At 33.9% G+C, this 24,311-nt stretch overlaps 2 protein-coding genes and 1 long non-coding RNA gene across 10 annotated transcripts; all 3 read left to right on the forward strand.

The window, feature by feature from the left end:
* Positions 1-2,044: 2,044 nt before the first annotated feature.
* On the forward strand, positions 2,045-3,462 carry LOC107935068 (uncharacterized). The gene is made up of 3 exons (XR_001694132.2): positions 2,045-2,301; positions 2,418-2,515; positions 3,240-3,462. It is a non-coding gene; the product is annotated as an uncharacterized lncRNA (long non-coding RNA).
* A 1,464-nt stretch (positions 3,463-4,926) lies between these two features.
* On the forward strand, positions 4,927-8,389 carry LOC107935084 (protein LURP-one-related 7). Of its 5 annotated transcripts, none has more exons than XM_041106457.1 (4): positions 4,946-5,317; positions 5,499-5,714; positions 7,078-7,182; positions 7,776-8,389. In XM_041106457.1, the coding sequence occupies exons 1-4, from the start codon at positions 5,087-5,089 to the stop codon at positions 7,779-7,781; spliced, it is 558 nt and encodes a 185-aa protein (XP_040962391.1). In that variant the 5' UTR covers positions 4,946-5,086; the 3' UTR covers positions 7,782-8,389. The 5 variants fall into 5 exon arrangements, 3 of the variants coding, with proteins under 3 accessions (XP_016723127.1, XP_016723126.1, XP_040962391.1); XR_005921237.1 differs by having other exon boundaries at positions 4,961-5,317; positions 5,807-7,182; XR_005921229.1 differs by having other exon boundaries at positions 4,961-5,317; positions 7,078-7,514.
* A 4,184-nt stretch (positions 8,390-12,573) lies between these two features.
* Positions 12,574-24,201, forward strand: LOC107935073 (E3 ubiquitin-protein ligase listerin). Of its 4 annotated transcripts, none has more exons than XM_016867620.2 (17): positions 12,574-12,897; positions 13,014-13,137; positions 13,219-13,281; positions 13,532-13,609; positions 14,147-14,238; positions 14,741-14,843; positions 15,049-15,201; positions 15,759-16,417; positions 16,543-16,996; positions 17,628-18,154; positions 18,633-19,362; positions 19,787-20,495; positions 20,858-21,900; positions 21,998-22,456; positions 22,848-23,078; positions 23,162-23,587; positions 23,751-24,201. In XM_016867620.2, exons 1-16 carry the CDS (start codon positions 12,842-12,844, stop codon positions 23,387-23,389), a joined length of 5,709 nt encoding a protein of 1,902 aa, XP_016723109.1. In that variant the 5' UTR covers positions 12,574-12,841; the 3' UTR covers positions 23,390-23,587; positions 23,751-24,201. The 4 variants fall into 4 exon arrangements, with proteins under 4 accessions (XP_016723109.1, XP_016723110.1, XP_016723111.1 ...); XM_016867621.2 differs by having other exon boundaries at positions 12,599-12,897; positions 23,162-23,648; XM_016867622.2 differs by having other exon boundaries at positions 12,599-12,897; positions 18,633-19,356.
* The last annotated feature ends 110 nt before the right edge of the window (positions 24,202-24,311 follow it).

The raw sequence follows: 24,311 nt of genomic DNA on the forward strand, positions 1-24,311 counted from the left end.
TATAATGTGAGCAAAAGAAAATTATTATGGATACCGTTAACTGTTATGTCAAATATAATTTGAATAAAAAATTATTTTTCAAAAAATAAATTATTGGAATCGGCTTTTTTATAAAAATATTTTTTAGTAGAAATTTTTTTTTGGACTAATTGAAAAGAGGTCTCTCTATTTTTTATCTTAAAGGGGAATAAAAGAAAATAATAAACAAATGGGGTTTATGAAGACATTTACCTTATTTAAGGTTTGATGATGGTAAGTGGACACCCTTAAAAGCATTTTTCTGCTGCCAATAAAAAAAGGGAAAATTTTAGATCAGGTCCCTAAATATTTTAAGTTATTACATTTTAGTCTAGTGCAATTAGTATGTCAAGCGGCACCGTCAAAACACTGTAACAAATATTTATTTTTGTAATTAATATATTTCCATACATTTTTCATAATTAATTAATTTTTATATATTAATTGGGTAAAAAAGCCACAAAATTTCTATTTTCTTGTTGTATATTACAAATATTCCATTTAGATTTCTAAGATTCGAGCTGCTATGTTTACCTCTATTCCATGGGATGAATTTTGTTATAGCAGCAAGTATGGTGGCTTTTGCAAATAGGAGTGGAGGGACCATACATGCTCGTGTTCTTCGCGTACTATTGATCCTGGATAGCAATGGCCTAAGCCGACAGCTCACTATTTTTTATCTCATTCATGCTAGTGCTCCAACTTATCTTTTATATATTTTTTAGATATTGATATTCCTTTTTGCATCACCCATAAAGTTGAGGGACTTAAAAATGAGTATATGGAATAATCGTGTTGACTTAGGCTACTTTTAGATTTACTGTATTTATGATAGAATAAAATCTTTTATTTCATAATTATAGTCAAATTTAAAATATCTATTCCTTCTTTGGTCTGTCTCTAATGAATTGAGTTCACCTTATCTGTCAAGTGTTAAACTTACATTACATGTGTATAATACATATAGGTCCATAAATTTACAAAGTCATCGACAAACTAGTAGAAATTTGTGCAAACACGTGACTACGACTTACAAGTAATGGACACGCTAGACTATGATTGTCTCAATCACTTGGTCCAAATAATTGATAACATGTTGCATATTACAAATATTCTATTTTTGACTTGAAAGATTTGGGCCGCCAGTTAATTACCTCTATTCCTTAGGATGATTGATTTAGTTGACTATTACAATATGCCCGCTCGCTACGCTTCGTAAAAACGAATTGAATTTTAAAATATAATGTCTAATGTTGTTATACTTTCATAATCTAGACATTTCTTTACTTCTTGTCATCAAGTCTTTTTACTTAAATATCTTTTTAGGCCAAATCACTTGGTCTTACTCAAATATGGTATTGATTACCCGCTCAACAAGTTACCTCATCAGACACTTATTTTTTAGGTGTAAATATTTTTTCAAGTGTGAACATACTTTTAACGATAAGTGGAGCTCATCGGAGAATAACAACAACCTCGTACTATCTAAGACCATGACGTCCGCACCTCATGTACATTGTGCCAATACATCCATTATGTAACATTCTTAACTCGGAGTTAGGTACAATGATGGATCGGGTCAGTAATTAATGTAGAATTCTTGAAATAGAACAAATAGGAATTTTGAGTATTAGATTTAAAAGTAATAAGAGATGATAAGAAATTAGAAAATATTCTTTAGATAGGAAATATTTAAATAGAAGCATTGACTAAATTGTAAGAGTATAAAAATCAGTGTGGCAAGAGTAGGAAATTAAGAAGTTATGTGAATATATAGAAAAGATGGCAAATCAATGAAGGACTAATAGGAAATTTACTTAGTAAAAATATGAGCCATCTATGAGATCATTAAAGATGATGAGGGATAAAATGATAATTAACCAAGTAGATATATATTTTTTTGACATAATGGTTAGGGCTAAAGTGAAATGATGGATGGCTAGAGGACTTATTAGCAATTTAATCATTTTTAATTTAAAATTATGTGATATTTTTGAAGAATAGTTTAGAAAAGATGAGAAAAAAATGATGGCATCATCTTTCTTATTCAAGAATCCCCTGTCACTCTCATCTCATCTTCTCCAAACTTTTGCTTTTGTCCCAAACATGCCCTTCCACCATTGTTGAGCAAAATCAAGCATAAAACCTTCCATTTCTTTGATGTTTCTTTAGTAAAAACTATAGATAAAGTTAGTAGCTACCATAGTTTTTTGAGGAGAGCTTCCATAGAGGAGTTCAAAGAGAGAGAAAGCTAGGGTTTAGTGGTAATCTCAAGTATTTAAGGTAAGAAATGGTGAAATCTTTATGTCATACATGTTTATTTTCATTAACTAGCATAGAAAAGTTATATGATTTTAGTTTTAATTTACAAGTAATATATGTTTTATATGAAATTGAAGAAAAAGAAAAGAAAGGAGAAGATAAAATTGAAGGAAAAGGAAAGGAGAAAGCTAATGAGTGAAAGACGAAGAAAATACATTATCTCAACCATTTTGTTGTAAGTACTACAAGGAATTTCAATCAATTTTTTTAAATATTCTTATCGTAATATGTTCGTTATTAGGGTAGTTAAGTAAATATTATTATGTTAAATAAAAGGACTAAGTTGTGAATTTATGAAATATGTTAAGAAAAGTATAGGTGTTGAATGATGAAATTTTATGTTGAGAAAAATAAAAGTGTGTGGAAAGAGCATTATACTTGTGATTTATGAAATGGGAACTAAATTGTGGATGATGGAAAATGTGAAATCTTTTTTGAAATACTTATGTAAAGTATATAAATGTATGACATTCAGATTTTATGCACAAGTAGACAGAATTAGAACTACTCGGATATTAGTGCCATGCCATTAAGGATCCTCGGTGCGTTCTCTGTTTCTAAGCACGTTAGTGCTCTCTATATTAGCACCTCAGTGCTCTCCGCTTACTTGTACATATAGTTTCACCTTTGTACTTGATCTGTATATCTTGAATTGTTTCAAATAGTCTACTATGGGCAAAATGTGTAGAATGCTAGTAATATGAGTATTTAAGGTATTAAGGTAAGTATAAAAACCACTCAAAGTAAATAAATCTAATGAAATGAATGTTTAGTTATATTGAAGTTCAATGTGAGTATATGATGTATTTTAGTAACATTTTAAACATATGTTGTATTCATTTATTTTTGTAGCGCCTACTAACCCTTCACCGACTCAACACATTTATTTCAACGCATAGGTACAAATAGACTTGAAGAGTTAGAATCGAGCTAGGAGATCTCTCATCTCATCACATCTCCAAGAGCTACAAGAGTAGGTATATATTTTGGGTTAAAATGGCATGTACATAGGTAGACCAAATGTCTTCCCAAGTGTTAGGGACTAAAATGCAAACTCTTAAAATTTTACCTATTTTGGTTTTATATGAAATGAATTATTGATAGCCATATGTATGCATGCAATTGTGGTTTGATAATGTGATAATTTGGTTGAATTGGAGTTGTTTTGAATTGAAAAGGATCCAAAACTTTGCAGGAGACTTTGAGCAAAATTTTCAACTGATTTTTACCAAAATTTACCCAAAGTATCAATACCAAGGGTATAGGTATCTATATTTGGGCCTTGAACTCAAAATTTTCAAAACAGAATGTGATTATGGCATTGATATCACCTTTGGTTTCGATTCCAAAGGCAATGTATCGATATCTTCATCAAAATTTAAAATTTTTGGAGTTCCAGAATTCTATTTTGGTATCAATACTGTTTAAGGGTATAGATATCTTTCATAAGGTATTGATACCTTGTGTTTAAGTATCGATACTGACCTCTGTTTTAAGTAAAAATAATTTTAAAATCATTTCTAAATGTAATCGAACATCCATTAATGATGTCGTATGTTTATAGTAATAAATATTGGGTTAAATAAGTTAAAATAGTATGGGTAAATGTTTAAATTACATAGTGTCTAGCCAAAATCGCTTTGTCACAAAATATAATAGTCTTATACCAAGTCCCTACGTCGGATTGGGTATAAGGGTGTTACACGTTATCTATTATAATTAATGGCTTGCCACATCACACTATAGGACAAAATGACCTCTCCTATAAATACCCTCCCAACGATGAAGAAAGACTAACCTTTTGAGCTCCAAACTTACTCCGAGCAATCTCTCTCTTCTTCAACAATCAAGTTGTTCTCTTGTCCATTTTCAACTCTCCGTCTCTTTAGGTGAACTGACCTTCTTAACACCACCACATACTCCTCCTTACCTCTTCATTGCCTCCTCCTTATGTCTTTCCTTGTTGTGCATTGTATCAACAATTAGTGCTATGAGCATGAACCGAAATGGCTTCCTTTTAGAACGATGCTACTCTCAACCCCCAAAACTCTAACAACTTCACTATCATGCTAACAACAAAAACAATAACAATATGAGCATCCTCGAGGCCTCCAATGTTGTCAAATGCAAGGCTTTCGCTATAGCCCTCTCCAACACAACCCAACTGCGGCACTTGTCATTACTTCTCGAATCTATCTACACTTTTAAATAGTTGGTCAAATTATTCAGTAGCATATTTTTGGCCAACAAAGCAACTCAGCAGACCCCAACTTATCTCATGTCTGACAAAGCTTTCTTTTACAAAATTTATAGTTGATTATTTATACAATTTTAAAATTTTTATAATGCCCACTATATAGTTTTGTCGGTATTAAAAAAGTAGTATACAATATATAATATTTTATAAAATATTTAAAACACACTATTTGATATTATTTGTGAACAATTCAAATTTTTAAAAAATTTTAATTAATACATTTGTGCATGAATTTAAAAATAAATTAATAAATAAAAGTAAAGAGATTAATTTTTTGAAAATATTTTTTTATAAGATTTTTGAAAATAAAATTTAACGGAATAAATTCTGCGAAAATACATGATAGCTATTTTAACCAAATGAATTTGTTGCCATGCTTGGAAGATCCGCCCCCCCCCCCCCCAACCCTTTTTTGTTCAATATTATCATAAGCTGAATTCGAGAGAACTTTTCTTTTCCCCGTCGATAAGCGTCAGATAAAATTTTCCAATGGCAACTACTTCAGCTCCGGTATATCCGGCGAACACGCCGATCCCGTTCGATCTATTCGTATCCAAGAAGCACCGTGCTCTTCCTCGTGGCGTCCTTGGATTCGCTGATTCTTCCGGGAACATCGTTTTCAAGGTCAACCGTCAAGATTCCAAATCATCCTTCTCACATGCCAAGGCTAGTCTCCTCGATTCCGCGGGAAATCCTCTCATCTCTCTCTACCCTCATAATGTTAGTCTCTTAATCTATGCAGTTTCATCAAAATGAATCACTTTTAACTTCAAAAAGTAATTTTTTTTGGTTTTCTTTTTTGGGTTAAATGCTCTGCAGCTCAAATTAGGAAGTAGAAACCGCTTAGATGATTAAATGTTGTCATAGTTATTAAACTTTTTCGTATTTTTCCTGGTTCAAGGATGGGTCTTGGCAAGGTTTCAAGGGTGATGGTGGTGACAAGGATTTGATATTCAAAGTCCAGAGGGTATTGACAAAGTTCACGAGAACTGAGCTGGAGGTATTCCTTGTTTCTGAAAATCAGGGTCAGGGAGAGTTAACTTGTGATTTGAAGGTCATAGGCTGCCATTTCCAAAGATCTTGCACCATCTACAAAGGTGATTCAATTGTGGCTCAGGTATTATGATCTGTAAATCACTCTGATTCCCATTTTCAAAGTTAGGCCTTAATGACCCAAATTAGCTGCTGCTTCTCGCTTTTTTTCTGCAGACATGCCATGTCTCTTTTATGATTGTGCCCATTCCAAATGTCTTCTCTTCACAACCATATTTACAACCGCTAAAACAGCTGAAGACGAGCTGAAATCAATGCGGAGAAACACAGAGATGAATTATGAAGAAGAAATTCTTCATTGCATTAACTTACAACCAAAGTTTCCATTTATACTAATCTGCTGCCTACTAACAAACTAGCTGATATCAACAGCTTGTGAACTAACTTTCTAACACCTTGACAGCAAACTTCTCTACGACAACTATGGATGTTTGTCCTATGTCCAAGTTGGAAATAGCTATGCTATTCATTTGACACTGTATAGGAACTGGAAGCTAAACTTGGAGATGTTTGATTAATTGTACAACATGGGACATGAGTTGTAATTCCGTATCGTATCAGCTCGGATAATAAAATTCAACTACTTATCCAAAAAAGAAGTTGGAAATAGCTATTCCACATAGGAGATCTTTGAGATGTACTGAAGTAGTTTGATTTTGGCATCAGGTTCCTTTTCCATTGTCTTATTTGGTTTAGAAACTTGTCTCACATGTGGGATATAGGATACTGGTCGATGGTCTTTTGAAGAGGAGTGAGAGTTGACATCTTGGGATGCAGTCCAATGCTTAAGTTAACAAATATAGGAATATGAATAGGGTTCAGTACCTTTATTTTATCTCTATCTTTTTATACCTTAATGCCTTGTTTGGTTATTTAGTATATTAACACAAGGAAAAGCTTAATTATTACATAAGTATTAAAATAGTTTGTTATTACATAAAGAATAACTAGTACAAATTTAAACTTGTAATTAGAAGGATGAGTAAAACCCTAGCAAAAAATAAAACCTCTTCAAAATAAGTAAAAATGTTTCCTTCCCTTTGCTGAAAACAAGTCATGTTGGTAGCTAAAAATTACCAAGTGAAATTAGTTTGTTGCTAACTCATGTACTAAGACATGTTGGAAAAATAATATTCCTACTAAACATAGCATAAATTCTCCATCCTTGATTCCCTGGTAATAACCAGGACATGTTCTCTTTCAATATGTGTGCACTGCCTATCTGGCAGCAGCAGGGCTTATCTTGCACTTCTGCTCCGTCCAGTTAATGGTATAACAATGTTATTGTTGGTTCCTTGATCCTTGTTATAGGCCTCTACTTGAATCAGGTTACTGGTTCGTACACTATAGGTTCTTATGTCGTACTTTCTTTGGGGTACTAGTGCTTTGCATTTTTACATTCTAATTCTATGCTTTCACTGATGCAGACCAGTCTTATGCACAAACTTCGGAAGATCTGTGTTAGTAGGAGTAAATTTCGGCTGACCATGTTTCCTAGCTTAGAAGATCCTTCTTTGGTTGTTGCACTTGTGGTAATATTCTTGTTTAGTGGCCCCAAGAAATTCCAAGTTCTGGATAAAATACCCATATCTATATGAAGTTAGAAAAATATCTCAAGCAGAGGGAACCTTTGAAAAACCCAAAACTGGAGGGTGAGGTGGTTAGTTCTCTTTTAGGTATTTTATGTGATGGTGTTGACTGTTTAGTCTCTGGGGATCATGCTGATGAATTTAAGGATTATTTCTCAAAAATCAGGATGGAGAGAGAGATGGCAGCCATGATGAAAGTGTTTGATGGTGGGTGGTCGGCCATAATTGTGGGAGGATGGGGTGAAAGAACAAAGACAGAAACTTTATTGAGGAAGGTTGTATAAAAGCTGTTTCTGCGGACGGAAATTGTTTCAATTTCAATTAAATGGATCATATAGGTCCTTTAATTTAGTTCTTTTGGTCTAAATAAGTCTTTTATTCATTGCAAACCATAGTTATTGAAGTTTGAGACTGTAAGAAGAGTGTAGTCAACTACGGAGGCAATATCCCATGTTTTGCTTCCCTTTCAATTGATGGCTTTGATTAATGTTTTCACAGTCTGACTCTTAAGATTGCATTCTGCCATCTTTTCGCAGCTATAAGATTGGAGGAACCTAGCCTTAAAAGCAAGAGCTTCAGCCACTAGTGCTGACGAAGCGAACACCAGTTCATTGATTCCGTCAACAATTTCTCTGTTGCTGTTCCTAGTGATAGCAGCAATACCACTCATTTCAGATTGGTTTAAGAATGCAGCATCGCAGTTTGACTTTGACAACCTGTGGAAGTGGATCATACCATTCTGGAGGAGTCAGAGGCCTTTGATTGAAGCCTGCTCCTTGAGTGAAGTCCTGATACCCAAAGAACACCACATTCCACACCACGGCTCAACTTCCTTTTTTTTGAATGTCCACCTATTGCATGCCTTCTAAATTCCCCAACTTTCTGTAGCATTCGATTTGTCTAAACTGTCAAGCTGGTAGTTAGAATTGGCCAATTTCTTGGTTGATGAGAAATACCACGAAAATGGAGTTCTCCTTTATAGGCAATTTGATTGTGTTTTTTCTCAGAGGAATATGAAAGTAGACAAAGGGTGTGAGTTTGCATTTTTTAGTTATAAAAAATACTGTTATTTAGTGGTTTAAGGGAATATGTGGGGGAGGTTCCAATTCAATATAGAAAATAAACAATCCTGACTGCTCCCATTGTTTCACCAATTGTTTAAAATGTTCCTTGAATTTAAAATATGATATGATTACTTATAATTTTTTTATAAGATAAATATATTTTCCTGGTATTGGAGTTGAGTTTTAAATTTAAAATTGTACTTGTTTTTTTATTATTATTTAGATTGATATTTAAATTGGGATTACCTCATATATTTTACTTCATTTTTGTAATCCGTTAAAATTAGATGGATCAAACAGGTTTAGACATGTGGTACAGAAGCTATGCCATTAGTTGATGGTATCCGTAGTGTGTAACAACTTGCTTGCTCAACATATTCCAATTTTGCCTCCTAAAAATATAGATATTAATTTAACTATGGGGTAATATATATTGTTGAGTTCGAAAACCGCAAGTTAATTTGGTTTTTTTTAAGTACTCGATTATAGAAACGATAACAGATTGGATATCTGTAATTTTTGGATTATCCGAATTTAAATATGTGAATTTGTTTAAAATTTTGAATCCACGTATTATTTGAGTGTTACTATCAAAATCTGAACATGAATTAAATATCATTATCTACTAAATATCCTAATCTGCAAAAAAAAAATTTAATTTAATATTTCCAATCTTATGTCGAATATCCGAATCCAAATCCCCAAAATATATAAAATCAAACAAAAAATTAATTTTAAATGAAATTCATTTATAATTAATAATAAATAAATAAAATTTTATAAAAATAGTTAAATAACAATTCAACCAAATTAAACATAATAATTTCATAACAATTTAAATATACATAATAATTCTGAATAAATTAAAAGATTCATAACGATTTGCAAAAAAAAAAAGAGAGAAAGAAATTAGAATTTAAAATCTTCAATTACATGTCGAATATTCCGCAAAATAATATGAAAATAAAATAATCATTTTAAATAAATTTTATGCATAATTAATAATAAATAAATGCAAATTAAGAAAAGTTGTTAAATAAAAATCCAAACAAATTAAACATGACAATTTAACTTCAATTTAAATATATTTAACAACTTAAATATAAGAATTCCAAACAGATTAATAATTCCATAACAATCCGAAATAACTTTATTACTCAACTCATGCTAATTGTATATATCATAATCTATTATAGAGTTAGTTACACGTTCAGGATTTAAGATTGCATATCGTTAATATAAAAATGTACATTATAATATCATTCATAATGGTACATAAGATTACATATCATTAATAATCTACATTGATTACGTAATGATAACTGTATATATTATAATCTATCATAAAGTTAGTTACATGTTTTAGGTTTAAGCTTGCGGTATAAAAATGTACATTTTAATAATATAGTTGTATATAAGGATACATATCATCAATTATCTACTTTTATTATATAATGTTAATTGTATATATATTTATAATGCACCATAAAATTAGTTTCATATTTAAGGTTTAGGTTGCATATCATTAATAAAAGAAATACACATTATAATATTATAATTGTATAATAATTATTATACATTCATAATTTACTTATATATGACAATTGATATATTATCTGTAGTTAAACGTGTATGTATATATGTATTAAATATAATTATATCCCACGGTATAAACTAAATTCATATTATAATATTTATTTTAGTTATATAAATATAGTTTTTTTTGTTTAAAGTAATTTAACAAATTGAGGTGATAAAATAATAAAGAGGATAAGCATAAATTTAGGAATTTTGATGATCCCATCTCATCATTCGGATAGGTTTATGGATACAAAAGAATATGAATTAAGAGAAAGGTAAAAGAGATTTAAGTGAATAAGACCTTATAGAAGATATTTTTTAATAAAAATATTATATTATGTTTTTATATATAGTTATTAATTTGTGTAAATTATAATAAATGTTGCCAGTATTGGTGGTTAAAGAATGGCTTTATATGTAGGAGGTCTTGGGTTCAAATTTGAGAGGGTCTATCCTCATCCGCTCTAAATCCGTAGCGAGTAGTATTTTTAACTTCCGAATTTGTAATATTCAAATCCCCAAAATTCAAGTCGGATCGAATTCGTAATCTGAATCACCATCTCTACCTAACTAACACTATTAAGATATGCTAATGTGGTACTGATGACTAATAGCACGACAACATGTGGTAACTTCACACTTTGACACATGGCAAAAAAATATACAAAAATTATTTGTCGTCAATGCCACGTCAACATATTTTAACGATATTAGTTAGGTACCTAAAAAAAGTACCAAGTTGGCTTACGATTTCCAAATTGAGGTACCACTTAAATAAAAAAAAAGTTTTAAATATCGAGTAAATATAAGTTACCAAGTTTAGTACTTCCATATATATTAACCATTTAATCTTTAAGCTAAATTCATATACCAAATAAAATATTTACTTTTTTATATCATACATCAAAGTTTTCTAATGTTATTTATAATATTAAATTTTATAATTAGATTAGAATTAAAGATCTTTTTTTATATTACTTATAGAATCGAACTTTATAATTAGATTAAGAGTGTTGATATAAGTGTTGATGGTACCAAAGAAGCTAATTTATCTAGACAAACTAAGAGCTAAAAAAAAGAAAGGAGTAAGGAGGTTACGAAAGCAAAGTTGAGTAAGTGCGAGGATAAGTGCTTAATATTACTGAGGGTCCAAGATCATTTTCTTATCGTTCTTCTAGGCATTAATAAGGGAATGTCACGTGCTTGGTGGTGCCAGATCATTAACAGTACGGGTGGTGGTCTACTCATGTGGTCGATTAGGTGACAAGTCAGTTGTCCTCAAGTGAAATACTATTCTGTCATTTCTTTGGCTGAGGTAGTACGAGGTTGTTATGCCTCAATAGTCTTTAATGATCACTTATTGGTGATAAGTGCATTCCTACTAAAAGCAGGTAATTTGATGAATGAGACATACGAGGTGGTTAGTGATAAGTGACCAATTGATTGGAGGCAAGATATTATTCAAGAGATCTTCAAATAAAAAACTAGTCGAATGATGCGAATTAAAGGGCAATCTATATATATCTTTCAAATAGCTTTTTGTTGTGCTATATGTCCAGGGAGTATATGAATAGAACAAGGAGTATTTCTTGATTTTACTTTTATAGAACTTTTTTATTGAGCTTTACTCTTTTTACCAAACTCTAGCATGTCAATAAGAAACAGTAAATGAAAGTTTGTCTTTTATTTTTTTCTAAATTTGATTAAGAAGTTTGTTTAAAGCTCATAATGATTAGATCAAGAAGGTTAGATAGTTATTTCAAGTCAGCATCTAACAAAACACAATTTTTTTTAAGAAATTGATGTATTTTTTTTATGTTTAGTTTACTGTTTATGAAAATTAATTATTTTAGGAATTTGATATCTTTTTAAAGGTTTGAAACCTTATTCTCATTTTAGGAGTACAATATTTTTCATAATTATACTTAACATTTGTTAATAAAATATAAAGTATACTTAAAATAAATTATCAAATTATAAATATGCATCTGTTTATTGTATGAATGATTTGGACTGAACTAGCATTTTATGTATAAATTAATGGTTAAATAGAAAAGAATGTTATTAATAAGCTATTAATATTTTAAGGACTTAATTAGAATAAATTAAATTTAACGGATAGTTTGGAGTAGGCTTTCTCATGGGTCGGGTTATTTGGCTCGTCTGAAAAATGGGAGTATTTGGATAAAAATATAGGCCCGAAAATTAGAATTGGGCAAAAAAATAAGGTCGTTTAGAAAACGAGTCAGGTCTTGCGTAAGACTTTTTTGGGCCAGGCTGAATATATAAAAAAAACTGTAGTATTTTTTTGCTTTTTTTACTCTCTTTTTTTTATTTTCTTATTGTTTTTCACTATATTGCTACTATTTTATTATTAGAGGTATTTGCTTGTTAAATTACAGTATCTTAGTCTTATTAAATTTATTTTTAATTTATTGAGAAACATTTATTTTAATATTTTAGTATTTTTGATATATTATTTTTTTTAAAAATTATATCAAAAATTAATACAGGCCGAACTTAAATTTTAACATTTTTGTTTAAGTCGAAATTAGATAAAAATTTAAGTTGATTTTTTAGATTAGACCTGGACCTAACATTAGGCCTAAAATTTTGGTTGGTTCCAACGTGAACCCAGCACGGTCCATGGGATATTTGATAAATTAATCCAAAATAATAAAACCTTCCCGTGACCGCCTGAGTGAAGGCAAGGGCAGGTAAAATTGCCCCAAAATTAAAATTTTGATTTTACAAATAGCCAAAGGCAATATAGCAAGGTAGCTCCTCGTTCTTCTCCTTCTTCCTTTGTTTTTCCAGCAAGCAAAGGCACATTCACTTCCCCGCGCCGCCTTTGGATCTTTTGTTCTAAGATTCCTCTTTCCTTTTTCACTCTCTCTGTGTAAACCCCTTCTTACGTCTACCCAACGGTGTCTTTTTTCCAATCTTAGTACGCCAGAATGGGGAGACAGAAGGGTGATGGAGCCAGGAGCAAGGCACGCCCTTCAAGCAGCAGGTTTCCTCTTTTCCTCTATTTTTCTAATTCAACTCATTAATTCTCTATTTATTGAAACATTAAATCTCTTTCTTTAACCTATATGCTGCAATTTTTTGTTTACCTGTCGGCTGCAGCCTTGCGGCTTCTCTATTGCCATCGAGTTCGGCTGCCGCTGCCGCTTCCGTTGGATTCGGAGGCTACGTCGGTAGCTCCCGCCTTGATTCCTCTCTCTCCACCGAAGATTCCAATCCTCTTTTGGTAAACACTAAAAGTTTTGTATCTTAATTAATGAAGTTACCAATTTATTCTTCCAGTTTGATGATTTGTTTGCAATTGCAGGATATAGATAGTGAAATCGCACAACACTTAAAAAGGCTGGCACGGAAGGATCCTACCACCAAGGTAGGTTTTTTTATTTTTTGCGTCAATATATGCGGCGAACTCTATAAACTTTTTGCATTTGACATGTCTTAGTTTTTCGGTTATTGGATTTAGTTTTTAGCTTTGGTTTCCAAGCTTGAGTGCTGTGATCACCTTTTCCATTTGATAATCAATCGAGTAGATCTTCATGATCAAGGAAAGTCCTTTGCTTAGTTATAACTTATAACCAGCTCAATTTACATGTAGTGACCAGCTTCTTGTTCATTAACAGCTTAAAGCTCTGGCATCTTTGTCTACTCTGCTCAAGCAAAAGTCTGGAAAGGAAATAGTACCAATCATTCCACAATGGGTATGATTTAATTCTTTGCTCTTTACTGGTCTTTGCAGATGCATCAACTGAGTTAGTTTTATATGAATTAAACACTGAAGTAGACTTTAAAAAGGTAGGTGGGGAAAAGCAGTGCCTAGAGAAAGATATTGACATGGAAAGAGAAATCATTTAAAAAGCTAGGGTTTATAATTTTCTAGTGTTGACATGATGAAAACTTTGATCGACTTTACCTTCATTGTGGGGAAAAACAAAGAAAGAAGAGGAATGCTTGAAAGTGTTTCTGAATTTGGTCAGCAGATGCTAAAGTTAAGATATTGGAACTGAAAACAAATTACTCCAAAATGTGATCTCACTAATCACACTGTGGAACTTGAAACTTTGGTATTCTTGAACTTAGACTCGATTCTTTGTTTGGCTTCTTTTGGATGTTAAAGGAAAAACATTTAAACCAAAATAATACTCACTGATTGCAATGGGTTTCATGTAAACTTCAAATTTTCAACCCTTAAACTTGGTTTAATATGTTTCAGTATTGCTGTTCTCTCCTTCATACAGGCATTTGAATACAAGAAGCTCTTGCTGGACTATAATCGAGAAGTTCGGCGAGCTACTCATGAAACAATGACTAATCTTGTCACTGCTGTCGGGTTCGAACTTCTGCCCTTCTCCCCTCCCCTCCCCACCCCCCTTTTTTTGTATGGCCGGTGAATGATATTTTCTTACCTTCTTGTGTATGACAACTTCAATGGATACATTGTAGTGAAGGAGTAGTGAAGGATATCATCATAACATCAATCATTAAGGCTTGACTCAATGAATGCTGAAAGACAGAAATTTTGGTCTTCTTGTTGCTTAATTGTATGAATGTCTTCTGTTTGATAATTTAGAAACAAATACAAAGCTCAAGCGGTAATGTTTTGAAAATGATTTTCATTGAAGATTAGAGCCCAATACAGTGATACACATGTTATTTATTTTGAAAAATTATGCTTTTTGAGTTAGAAGAGGTGTGAAGTAAGGAAGATGACTTCCTTATGAAGAGAAGCAAAGAAAAAGGAAGTGTTATTTTCTTTCACATCTCTTTAGTACAATCGTTTGCCTTTTTTTTGTCATGCAATAAAGACTAGGCTCTTGGCATGTTTTTCTCAGGAGAGATTTGGCACCGCATTTGAAGTCCTTGATGGGACCATGGTGGTTCTCTCAATTTGATCCCAGTTCTGAAGTTTCACAAGCTGCTAAGCGTTCATTACAGGTTTGAATCAAATTCATGTTTTCTGGAGGATCAATCTCCTTGGCATCCTATGAATTGTTAAACAGAAATTTAATGTAGCCTATGCATCATGCATGTGGTGTAGTTGTAACTTTTTGAACATGTTAATATGGTAGGATGTGGTGGGTTTGGACAGTTAGTTTTATTTATTTATTTAATCATCGATTCATTTGGTTGTAAACAACAGGCTGCCTTCCCTGCTCAGGAAAAGAGATTAGATGCTTTAATCTTATGCACAACTGAGATTTTTATGTATTTGGAAGAAAATTTGAAGCTTACTCCACAAAATTTGTCTGATAAATCTGTTGCTTTGGATGAGCTGCAAGAGATGCACCAGCAGGTATGCATAGATCTGTTTGGATGTGCTTTTGTTAGGGACAAGTTTTCTACTCCATATTACTTAACCTTTTAAGTTGCAATAGTTATGTCACCCTAACCTGTTCATTTTTCCTGTTAATTTTCTGCCTTGGCATTGCACAGGTAAGTAAAATATCACCTGTTTTTTATTTTTTGGTTTTCTTTTTCTTGGTTGAGGGACATCACTTATTTGTGAAGAAGCATAACCATATATGTTTTTGAGGCTACCGAGTGGAAACACAAGGTGCTTAATTTTTCTTAACCATTTCCAACACTCGCCAATCCTTGAAGATATCAGACAAAACATGCACATTATATGTTTATTTTTACATAAATGCTTGTATGAGTGTATCAAAATTATATGTACAGTTCATGCTCATGCATCTGTGTTTCTCAAACATAAATATGTACATGTTTGACATATGCTGAAATCACTATTGTAGAGCATAGGCATTAACAGCCTCTTATATTGCTGCTTGGATTTCTTTGTATGTGTTCATGAAATATTTTGTAATTTTCCCCTTATCTCTTTAATATTAGGTGATATCTTCTTCATTGCTGGCTTTGGCAACACTTCTTGATGTTTTGGTCTCCGTGCAAATAGAAAAACCTGGTTTTGAAAATTTATCTGCTGAGCAAAAACGTGCTTCTAAGGCTAAGGCTACTGCAATTTCTTTTGCAGAAAAGCTCTTCTCTGCTCATAAATATTTTCTAGAGTTTTTGAAGTCTCAAAGCCCTGCTGTTCGGTCAGCTACATACACAGTCTTAAAAAGTTTCATTAACCACATTCCTCAGGCTTTTGATGGGGGAAATATGAAAACTCTTGCTACAGCAATTCTCGGTGCTTTCCAGGAAAGAGATCCTGCTTGTCATTCTTCAATGTGGGATGCAATATTGTTATTTTCAAAGAGATTTCCTGACAGTTGGACTACCTTAAATGTTCAGAAATCTGTATTTAACCGGTTTTGGTCTTTTATAAGGAATGGATGCTTTGGATCTCAGCAATTTTCTTATCCAGCACTGGTTCTATTCTTAGATTCTATTCCTTCTAAGGCCTTCTCAGGAGACAAATTTTTTCTTGATTTTTTCCATAACCTATGGGCTGGAAGGAATCCAGTTCATTCTCCAAATGTGGATCGACTAGCATTTTTCAGGGCATTTAAAGAGTGTTTTTTTTGGGGATTATGTAATGCTTCTAGGTACGAGTTACTTAAGTTTTTCCTTTGCAGTCCTTGTTATTTAGCGGATAGGATGTTCTCAATTCTTGCTACTTGTATCCTTTATTTTACTTAGAATGCTAACTCGTGCTTTCTCAACTTACCAGATTTTGTGACACTGTTGATTCTGTCTCTCATTTCCGGACCACCCTTATTAATGATATCCTTGTAAAGCTTCTATGGCAAGACTACCTATCATCTGTGAGCTCAAAAGACCAGGATAGTGATCAGCCTCTCAGTGGAAAGGCAACAGAAATGCAGAATATCAAGAATCCGATAAGTTATCTTCAGGAGTTGGGAAAATGCATTGTTGAAATTCTTTCTGGCATTTATTCACTGGAAGAGGACCTTCTCTCTTTGTTTTGTGTGGTGTTTCAAGAAGCTTGTGAGGAATTGTTTCAGCAAAAAGCAACGACAGAACAGCAAACACTGAATATTGAACCAATTATAAAATTTCTGTTCTTAGTGGATCAACATGCAAAGCAAAAGGGTGAATCTTGGCCTTTGTTGCATTTAGTAGGGCCAATGTTGGCCAAGTGTTTCCCTTTGGTCAGATCACTTGTAAGTTACCATGGCATGAACACTATTTGTCAGATATACGTTTTCTATGCTTACATGTGCTGCACAGCTATTTATATAACTATGTGAATACATGTGGGATGGGATGGATGGTTATAAATTGTAACTACTTCCATGCTGTACATACATCTTAACTAGTTGTTTATGAAAAAACTACCAACTTATAGCTGCTGCTGGTAATTGTGTATGGGAAATCGTGTTCTTTGTTAATGGAAACTAAATGACTTTTTGTTTACTTCCTTGTATCTTTGGTCCCTGAAGTATCTTTAGTTGTTTTAAAGAAATGTCATTGTGAGCTGGATAAGAAATTAGTTTCTGGTTCTCTGGTAGCCTGGGCTTCATAAAATAGTGCCTTTATTATGATTTTCATTTCACTTGTTTTTCTGTTATCTCTACTTTTCACTTCTGAATATAAATGTCAAAATTGGAAATGACAAGTGAGGTTTCATCAGGAAGTTGAAATGACCAGATAAATTTTAATTTAGCTGGGATACCGGTCCAGAGTCTCCTTTTTCCTGCTCTGCAGCAGTCCCGCACCTCTTTCTTGATAATTCTAAGTCATCTAAACATGCTTTTATTTGAACATTCACATCTGGATTTTCCTCTGCAACAGGATTCAGCAGATGGTGCAAGGCTACTATCCATTTCGGTTTCAATATTTGGAGCCCGAAAGGTACTCCAAGCAATTTTTTCCAACAACAATGCACCTTTTTGTGGTACTACCTGTGAGAAGGACAGTGAAATGAAGCTGGAGTATTTTCTTCAAGTTTACAAGGAAACATTTGTTCCTTGGTGTTTGCGTGGACATAATTGTACTACCAGTGCTCGACTAGATCTGTTGCTTGCATTGCTTGATGATGAGTGTTTCTCTGAGCAGTGGCGTGCTATTATTACATACGCCATTGACTTGGTAAATTCTAAGATTGACTCGGGCTCCATGGACTCAAATCACTTAGCAGTGTTGGGAATGCTTTTTGACAAAGCAAGAAATGAGATTAGGATAAGGAAATTTGGAGAAGATTCTTTTCATCCGCCGGGTTCTCTCCCACATCATTGGCATCATGAGCTTCTTGAAGCAACTGCTGTTTCTGTTGCCTTTTCCCTTCCTCCTTTTGGAACTTCTGATGCACAGTTTGTGTGGTATGTGAATGCAAAAGCATGATCTGTTTTACCCTCTGCAATTTAAATTACAGGACGTGAGCAAGTATCAATATTACCCAGAAGACTATTAATGTTTTTAACCCCCCCCCCCCAAAAAAAAAACATAGTAGAATACTACAAGTAAAATTGTGCCTTAACAACTAGCCTTGTGCTTTATTGTTCATAATACAACAGTACAGCATTACATATCATGACATTTGTCAATGATTGACATGACCTGTTATATTTCTTGGAAAATCATAGCAGTTTGTCATTTGCTTTCTTGAATATCCTTGAAACAAAATAATGATTTTGGGGATGTAGGGGACCTAAATTCTAGCTCATACAATGACAAAGAATAGGCTAATTATTTGTTAAATGTGAAGAATTGTCTCTCATATTGAATCCATTTATGTTTTAGCTGACCTATTCATTTATATTTCTGTGCTTTGACCCTTGTTGTTTGTACTGCCTGTAGTTCTGTTCTTGGGGGTGCAACCGAAGGCAATCTAGATTCATTTGTCTCTAGGAAGTCAATGACCCTGATATTCCGGGAAGTTTTGAGAAAGCTAGTTTCTTTTATTCTGGATTCATCTTTTAGTTCTGTTAAGCAGGCAAGTGCTTTGTTTGATTCTGAAGAGAATTGCCTTGGATTAGACAGCAAGAATACTGGAAATGTGGTCGATATGGCTCGTTTTGCTCTTCAAATAGTTGAGGGTAGTTTGTTTTGCTTAAGGGCACTTGATGAAGAAAGCGGCTTGGTTTCAAATATTTCAGCAGCTGTGTTTATTATTGACTGGGAGTATAGGATGAGTGTAGCAGTAGAGGATGCTCTAGATGATGAGTCAAGGAAAAAGATTAAGGCACGGATGGATATTTGTGAATCAGCACATGGTTACCTATCCAATATCAGCAATTTGTGGAAAAGCTTCAGCGGAGATGTGAGAAAAGGAATAAGGAGTATCTTGATTTGCACTATTAGACTTGCTATCTTCAGGGAAGATAAACTAGACAACAAAAATTTTGCGTCTTTGTGCTGCATGATGATGACAGATGTGCTTGAGCGTCTTTGTCAGGATCAGTATGAGGAACAAAACCTGTTGGATCTTCTTCTAAGCAAGGGTGATATGTGGCCTTGGTGGATCACACCTGACTTGAATTCCATGGAAGGACTGTCTAAATCAGATACTGAAAGAATCTATGTGAGTGTGAGTGGTGTTATAGCCCTAACTGTTCTTGCTGACATAATTCCTCTCTCTCTCTCTCTATATATATATAAAAGGCATACATATACATGCACTGATACATGTTAAAATGTCATTAATTGCCCCTTTTATGATGCAAGCATCTCTTTTAAATTTATAGCAACAATTTAACTGTAGTAGGATGGTTTGAAAGTGCCTTGTGTTTGTTATTTGATGTCTTTATTTTTGGTCCACTGTCTTAAGTGGTCCGCAGAAAACTAGTACACTGCTTTTAGTGAAACTATACTGACACGTAAGAATCTCATATTCATATAATTGATGTTTTTAGTGTGTGCTTCAGTTTGTATGAGTGGTTATTGAATTTATATAATTTGCAATTTCTCAAGTATATGGTAACTAAAAAATTGCAAATGTTTGTTGGATGCAGGCAAATGGTAACTACAAGTTTGTTTCTTTAATTGATAAACTTATTTATAAACTTGGGTTGCATAAAGTCATTGCTTGTGATGACCTGGACATTTTACCCTTATCAACCAAGGATTCAGCAAATACCAAGGTTACTTCTCGAGCTTGGGTTGCTGCTGAAGTACTGTGCACATGGAAGTGGCCAGAAGGAAGTGCTGCAACCTCTTTCTTACCTCAACTAGTCTCGTTTGCCAAGAGTAGAAATTATTCTTCCTATGGAAGCATCTTGGATTCCATTTTCAGCATTTTACTTGATGGTGCTCTCATTTATGGTGAAAACTGTTCACAGAGTTTGCTTCATGCATGGCCCACTTTAGGTGAAGATATGGAGGATATTGAAGAGCCCTTTTTGAGAGGTCTTGTATCTTTCCTTTTCACATTGTTAAAAGAAAATATTTGGGGTCCAGAAAAGGCTATGGCTCTGTTTCAGCTTCTAGTAGATAAACTCTTTATAGGTGAAGCAGTAAACTCAAATTGTTTGAGGATGCTTCCTTCAATTTTATGTGTTCTTGTACCAACTTTATGTCAAAGAAGTATCAGGTCCAGTGAATGTACTAATAAGGATGGTAAACCTGATCCGCTCAATGAAAATCAGATGCAGGATGCTGTCAAAAGCTGGATCCATAGGATTCTACTATTTCCATCTTTGGTCACATGGCAAACTGGAGAAGGTACGCATGCCCTTTTTATAATTTATATCCAGTTAATTTTACGGCATAAGACCAATTGCTTTTAGGTCATAACGATACCTGATTCAGTATCTTGTTTCACTTTTGATGCATGTGCATTGCAACTTACACAAAGACAAGCTTCTTGTAAGAATTTGTTTCCATTAAGAATTTGCTTTTAGGTTAATTTTTATTTGGTTGCTTATGCTTGTTGGTGGACCTTATTCCCTTCACTTTTTATATCTGCATGATTTGGTTGAAATAGGTTATTTCTACTTTAAGTTGTGTCCTCTCTCACTTTTTCTTTTCTTTTCTCTCTCTTCGATTTTTTTATTCATTGGTTTTCTTTTTGGGTGTTGCAATAGATATGGAAGAATGGTTCCACTTGGTCTTTTCATGTTACCCTTTAAAGGCTACAGGAGGTAATGAAATAATGAAACTTAATAGAGACATTGATCATGAGGAGAGAGTTCTCTTACTGAATTTATTTCGGAAGCAGAGGAATGAAAGTGGTAGATCAATTGCTTCTAATCAGTTGCCAATGGTACAAATCTTGCTGTCAAAGCTAATGGTTATTTGTCTGGGCTATTGCTGGAGAGAATTTGATGAAGAAGATTGGGAGTTTCTATTTTTCCACCTAAGATGCTGGATTGAATCAGCAGTGTTGGTGATGGAGGAAGTTGCTGAAAATGTGAACGAAATAGTCACTGAACACTCTTCTTCTGATAACGCTGATCTTATTCATAAAAAACTTGAAGAGAGTGTGTTGATTTCTGATAATTCTCTTATAAATATCAGTAAAAATTCCGTCTTCTCATTTTCTTTCCTTTGTGGGCTTTTGGAACTCCAACCAACAGAAGACACGGATAATTTGAACCCCTCAAGAACAGAAAGATGGGATCCAATCAAAAACCAGATTCTAGAAAGCATTCTCCGCTTGTTCTTTTCCACTGGCATTGCTGAGGCAATAGCTGGCTCTTATTCTTTTGAGGCTGCATCTATTATATCAGCTTTTCGATTTTATCATAGGTCTTTCTGGGAATCGGTTGCATCAAGTGTCCTCAAATCTCCTCCACATACTATAGATGAAGCAGCCAAATCAATCAAACTCTGGGGACTAAGCAAAGGGCCTATTTCCTCTTTGTATGCCATCCTATTTTCTTCGAGGCCAATGCCATCTTTGCAGCTAGCTGCCTTTGCTGTTTTGTCAACAGAACCTGTTTCTAAGTTGGCTGTCTTTGGTGAAGGAATTGCACCTTGCTCGGAAGTTGATTCAAATACCTACCAGGAGTCTATTAATCTTGATCTTTCGCTAGAAGAGGATATCCATTTGACAAAAGAATTATCTTACATAATTGAGAAATTACCTTATGATGTTCTTGATATGGATTTAGTGGCAGAGCAGCGGGTATATTTGCTTTATGTACAAAAATTTGCTGAAACTATTGTTCATTTTCCTTTTGATATAATGATATATACTTTTTTTTTTAATATATATTTTGCAGGTACATCTATTCCTTGCTTGGTCTTTATTGTTATCCCATTTGTCATCATTACCTTCATTATCAAATCCAAGGGAGAGACTGGTACAATATATTCAAAATTCTGCTAATCCACTGATACTAGATTGCCTGTTCCAGCATCTGCTTTCCGACCTATCATTAATGCACGTTCTAAAGAAGAAAGATGGGGAGCTTCCTAATATTATATCAGAAGCTGCAACTGCAGCCAAATGCTCCATCACGTCAGGGTCAGTATTGTTTTCTGTGGAATCACTTTGGCCTATTGATCCTGTGAAAATGGCTGCATTTGCTGGAGCGATATATGGCCTTATGCTTCGTTTGCTTCCTGCTTATGTGTGGGGATGGTTTAGTGATTTACGTGATCGCTCTACTTCATCAATGATTGAATCTTTTACTAGAACATGGTGCAGTCCTCCTTTGGTTGCGAACGAGCTCTCCCTGGTGTGTATCTTTATCTAAAATGTCTCTATTTCTAATGAGCAAAGTAATTGTTAAAAAATTTAGCAACCTTCTTACACCACTCATTGAATTTTAAATATTTTTGGTGACTTGTTTGGAGAATGAGTGATGTTGGAATTACTGGATCAATTGCCCTCAAATGACAAATGCATGCTTTAGCATCCTTCTACTTTAAACTAGATGGAAACTGACTTGTAGGCAACCACTTATCTGTAACAAATGAAGTTTATTTTTTCCTGACCAACTTGCCCTCTGAAGCACTTTTGTTTGAACTTTTCAAATACTTGACTTGAACCTGAAGAGGAAGAGCTAGAAAAGAAAATTGATCAGGTTCAGAATTACGTAGTTTTGACTAGTTTCTTCTTCTATGCAGATAAAAACAGCGAATTTTGCTGATGAGAACTTTTCAGTAAGTGTGAGCAAATCAGCAAATGAGGTTGTTGCTACCTATACAAAAGATGAGACCGGAATGGATCTCATTATTCGTCTTCCTGCATCTTACCCATTACGGCCTGTAGATGTTGACTGTATGAGGAGCCTAGGGATAAGTGAAGTGAAGCAAAGGAAGTGGTTAATGTCTATGATGATGTTTGTTCGTAATCAGGTAACTTAGCTACTATCTAATATTTTAATTGCATTCTTTTTTTTTTCTTATTTTCCCTGAGATGCACTTCATTTGTGATGCAGAATGGAGCTTTAGCTGAAGCCATACGAGTATGGAAGCGTAATTTTGACAAGGAATTTGAAGGTGTTGAGGAGTGCCCTATATGTTACAGTGTTATCCACACTGTGAACCACAGCCTTCCTCGTCTTGCTTGCAAGACTTGCAAGCACAAATTTCATGCAGCGTGCCTCTACAAGTGGTTCTCAACTTCTCACAAATCTTCATGCCCCTTATGCCAGTCTCCGTTCTAACCTTGGAAGTCAATTTTGAGTTAATGGTTTTTTGTGGCATTTTTGCTCCCTGGATATGTGATGTGCACTTCATTTGCAAAAAAGGTGTGAATTATGCTCACGGCATAGGGCCTTAGATCATGTTGTCTGGTGTGCAAAGATGAACATGGTCGATGTTAGTTCAGACTGGAGCTCAGGGGGGTGTACATGGAACGACAGGCAAGCTCTCTCTCACACTCCCCCTCTCTCAGATACACATGGCACACACGTGCGCACGCAGGTGATCTCCTGCCCAAGATGAGCACAATTGGAGTTATGATCCTTTTTCTTTTCACTTTGTATGTTTTCATTTGTACATTACTTGGTTGCATTTCACTTGCAGGTTTCGTAGGTTTGCTGAATCAAGCTGGCTTCTGTTGTCAGAGTATTTTTGGTGATTTTCATCTGATATATAACATATACATGTTACATATATGAGGATTTAGTCTCCGTATATCAATTGCTATTAAATCATAAATAGGAAAGTAGGAAATCACAAGATTTTGATATTGGATATTATCATTTATTTTCTTGTCAAGGGAAAAGAAAATCAGGTGATGTCGTGTCGTACATCAGTTGATGATAATGTAACTTTATAGGTCCATGATTTAGCTGAGAGGAAGCAAAAATATGAAGGGATCCTACAAGTTTTGAATGGGTGATACTATTTCTAGGAAACTTCAGCCGGAAGCAGTAATGGCAAACACAACAGTTGCCGCCTGCCTTATCCAAACTGTATATGTAACCAAGGAGGGCAAATTAAAACGGGAATAAATGTACAGGGACATTTTACACTTGGCAGTCTTGACGAAGCTGTTTTTTCCTACAGCGGTTGAGCCAGAGCTTGTCATCATGCATCATGGACCTAAAGCCCCTCACCTGCAAAACAATTATATATATTTGA

Source organism: Gossypium hirsutum, chromosome A03 (genome assembly GCF_007990345.1).
Source record: "Gossypium hirsutum isolate 1008001.06 chromosome A03, Gossypium_hirsutum_v2.1, whole genome shotgun sequence".
Taxonomy (NCBI): domain Eukaryota; kingdom Viridiplantae; phylum Streptophyta; class Magnoliopsida; order Malvales; family Malvaceae; genus Gossypium; species Gossypium hirsutum.

Excerpts from the sequence above, each read along its gene's own strand:
- LOC107935084 (XM_016867637.2), top strand. The coding sequence starts at position 5,087 with ATGGCAACTACTTCAGCTCCGGTATATCCGGCGAACACGCCGATCCCG. Across the intron at positions 5,318-5,498 it reads TCTCTCTCTACCCTCATAAT|GATGGGTCTTGGCAAGGTTT; the intron begins GTTAGTCTCTTA and ends TCCTGGTTCAAG. Across the intron at positions 5,715-7,077 it reads GTGATTCAATTGTGGCTCAG|ACCAGTCTTATGCACAAACT; the intron begins GTATTATGATCT and ends TCACTGATGCAG.
- LOC107935073 (XM_016867620.2), top strand. The coding sequence starts at position 12,842 with ATGGGGAGACAGAAGGGTGATGGAGCCAGGAGCAAGGCACGCCCTTCA. Across the intron at positions 14,239-14,740 it reads AATCTTGTCACTGCTGTCGG|GAGAGATTTGGCACCGCATT; the intron begins GTTCGAACTTCT and ends TGTTTTTCTCAG. Across the intron at positions 20,496-20,857 it reads CACATGGCAAACTGGAGAAG|ATATGGAAGAATGGTTCCAC; the intron begins GTACGCATGCCC and ends GTGTTGCAATAG.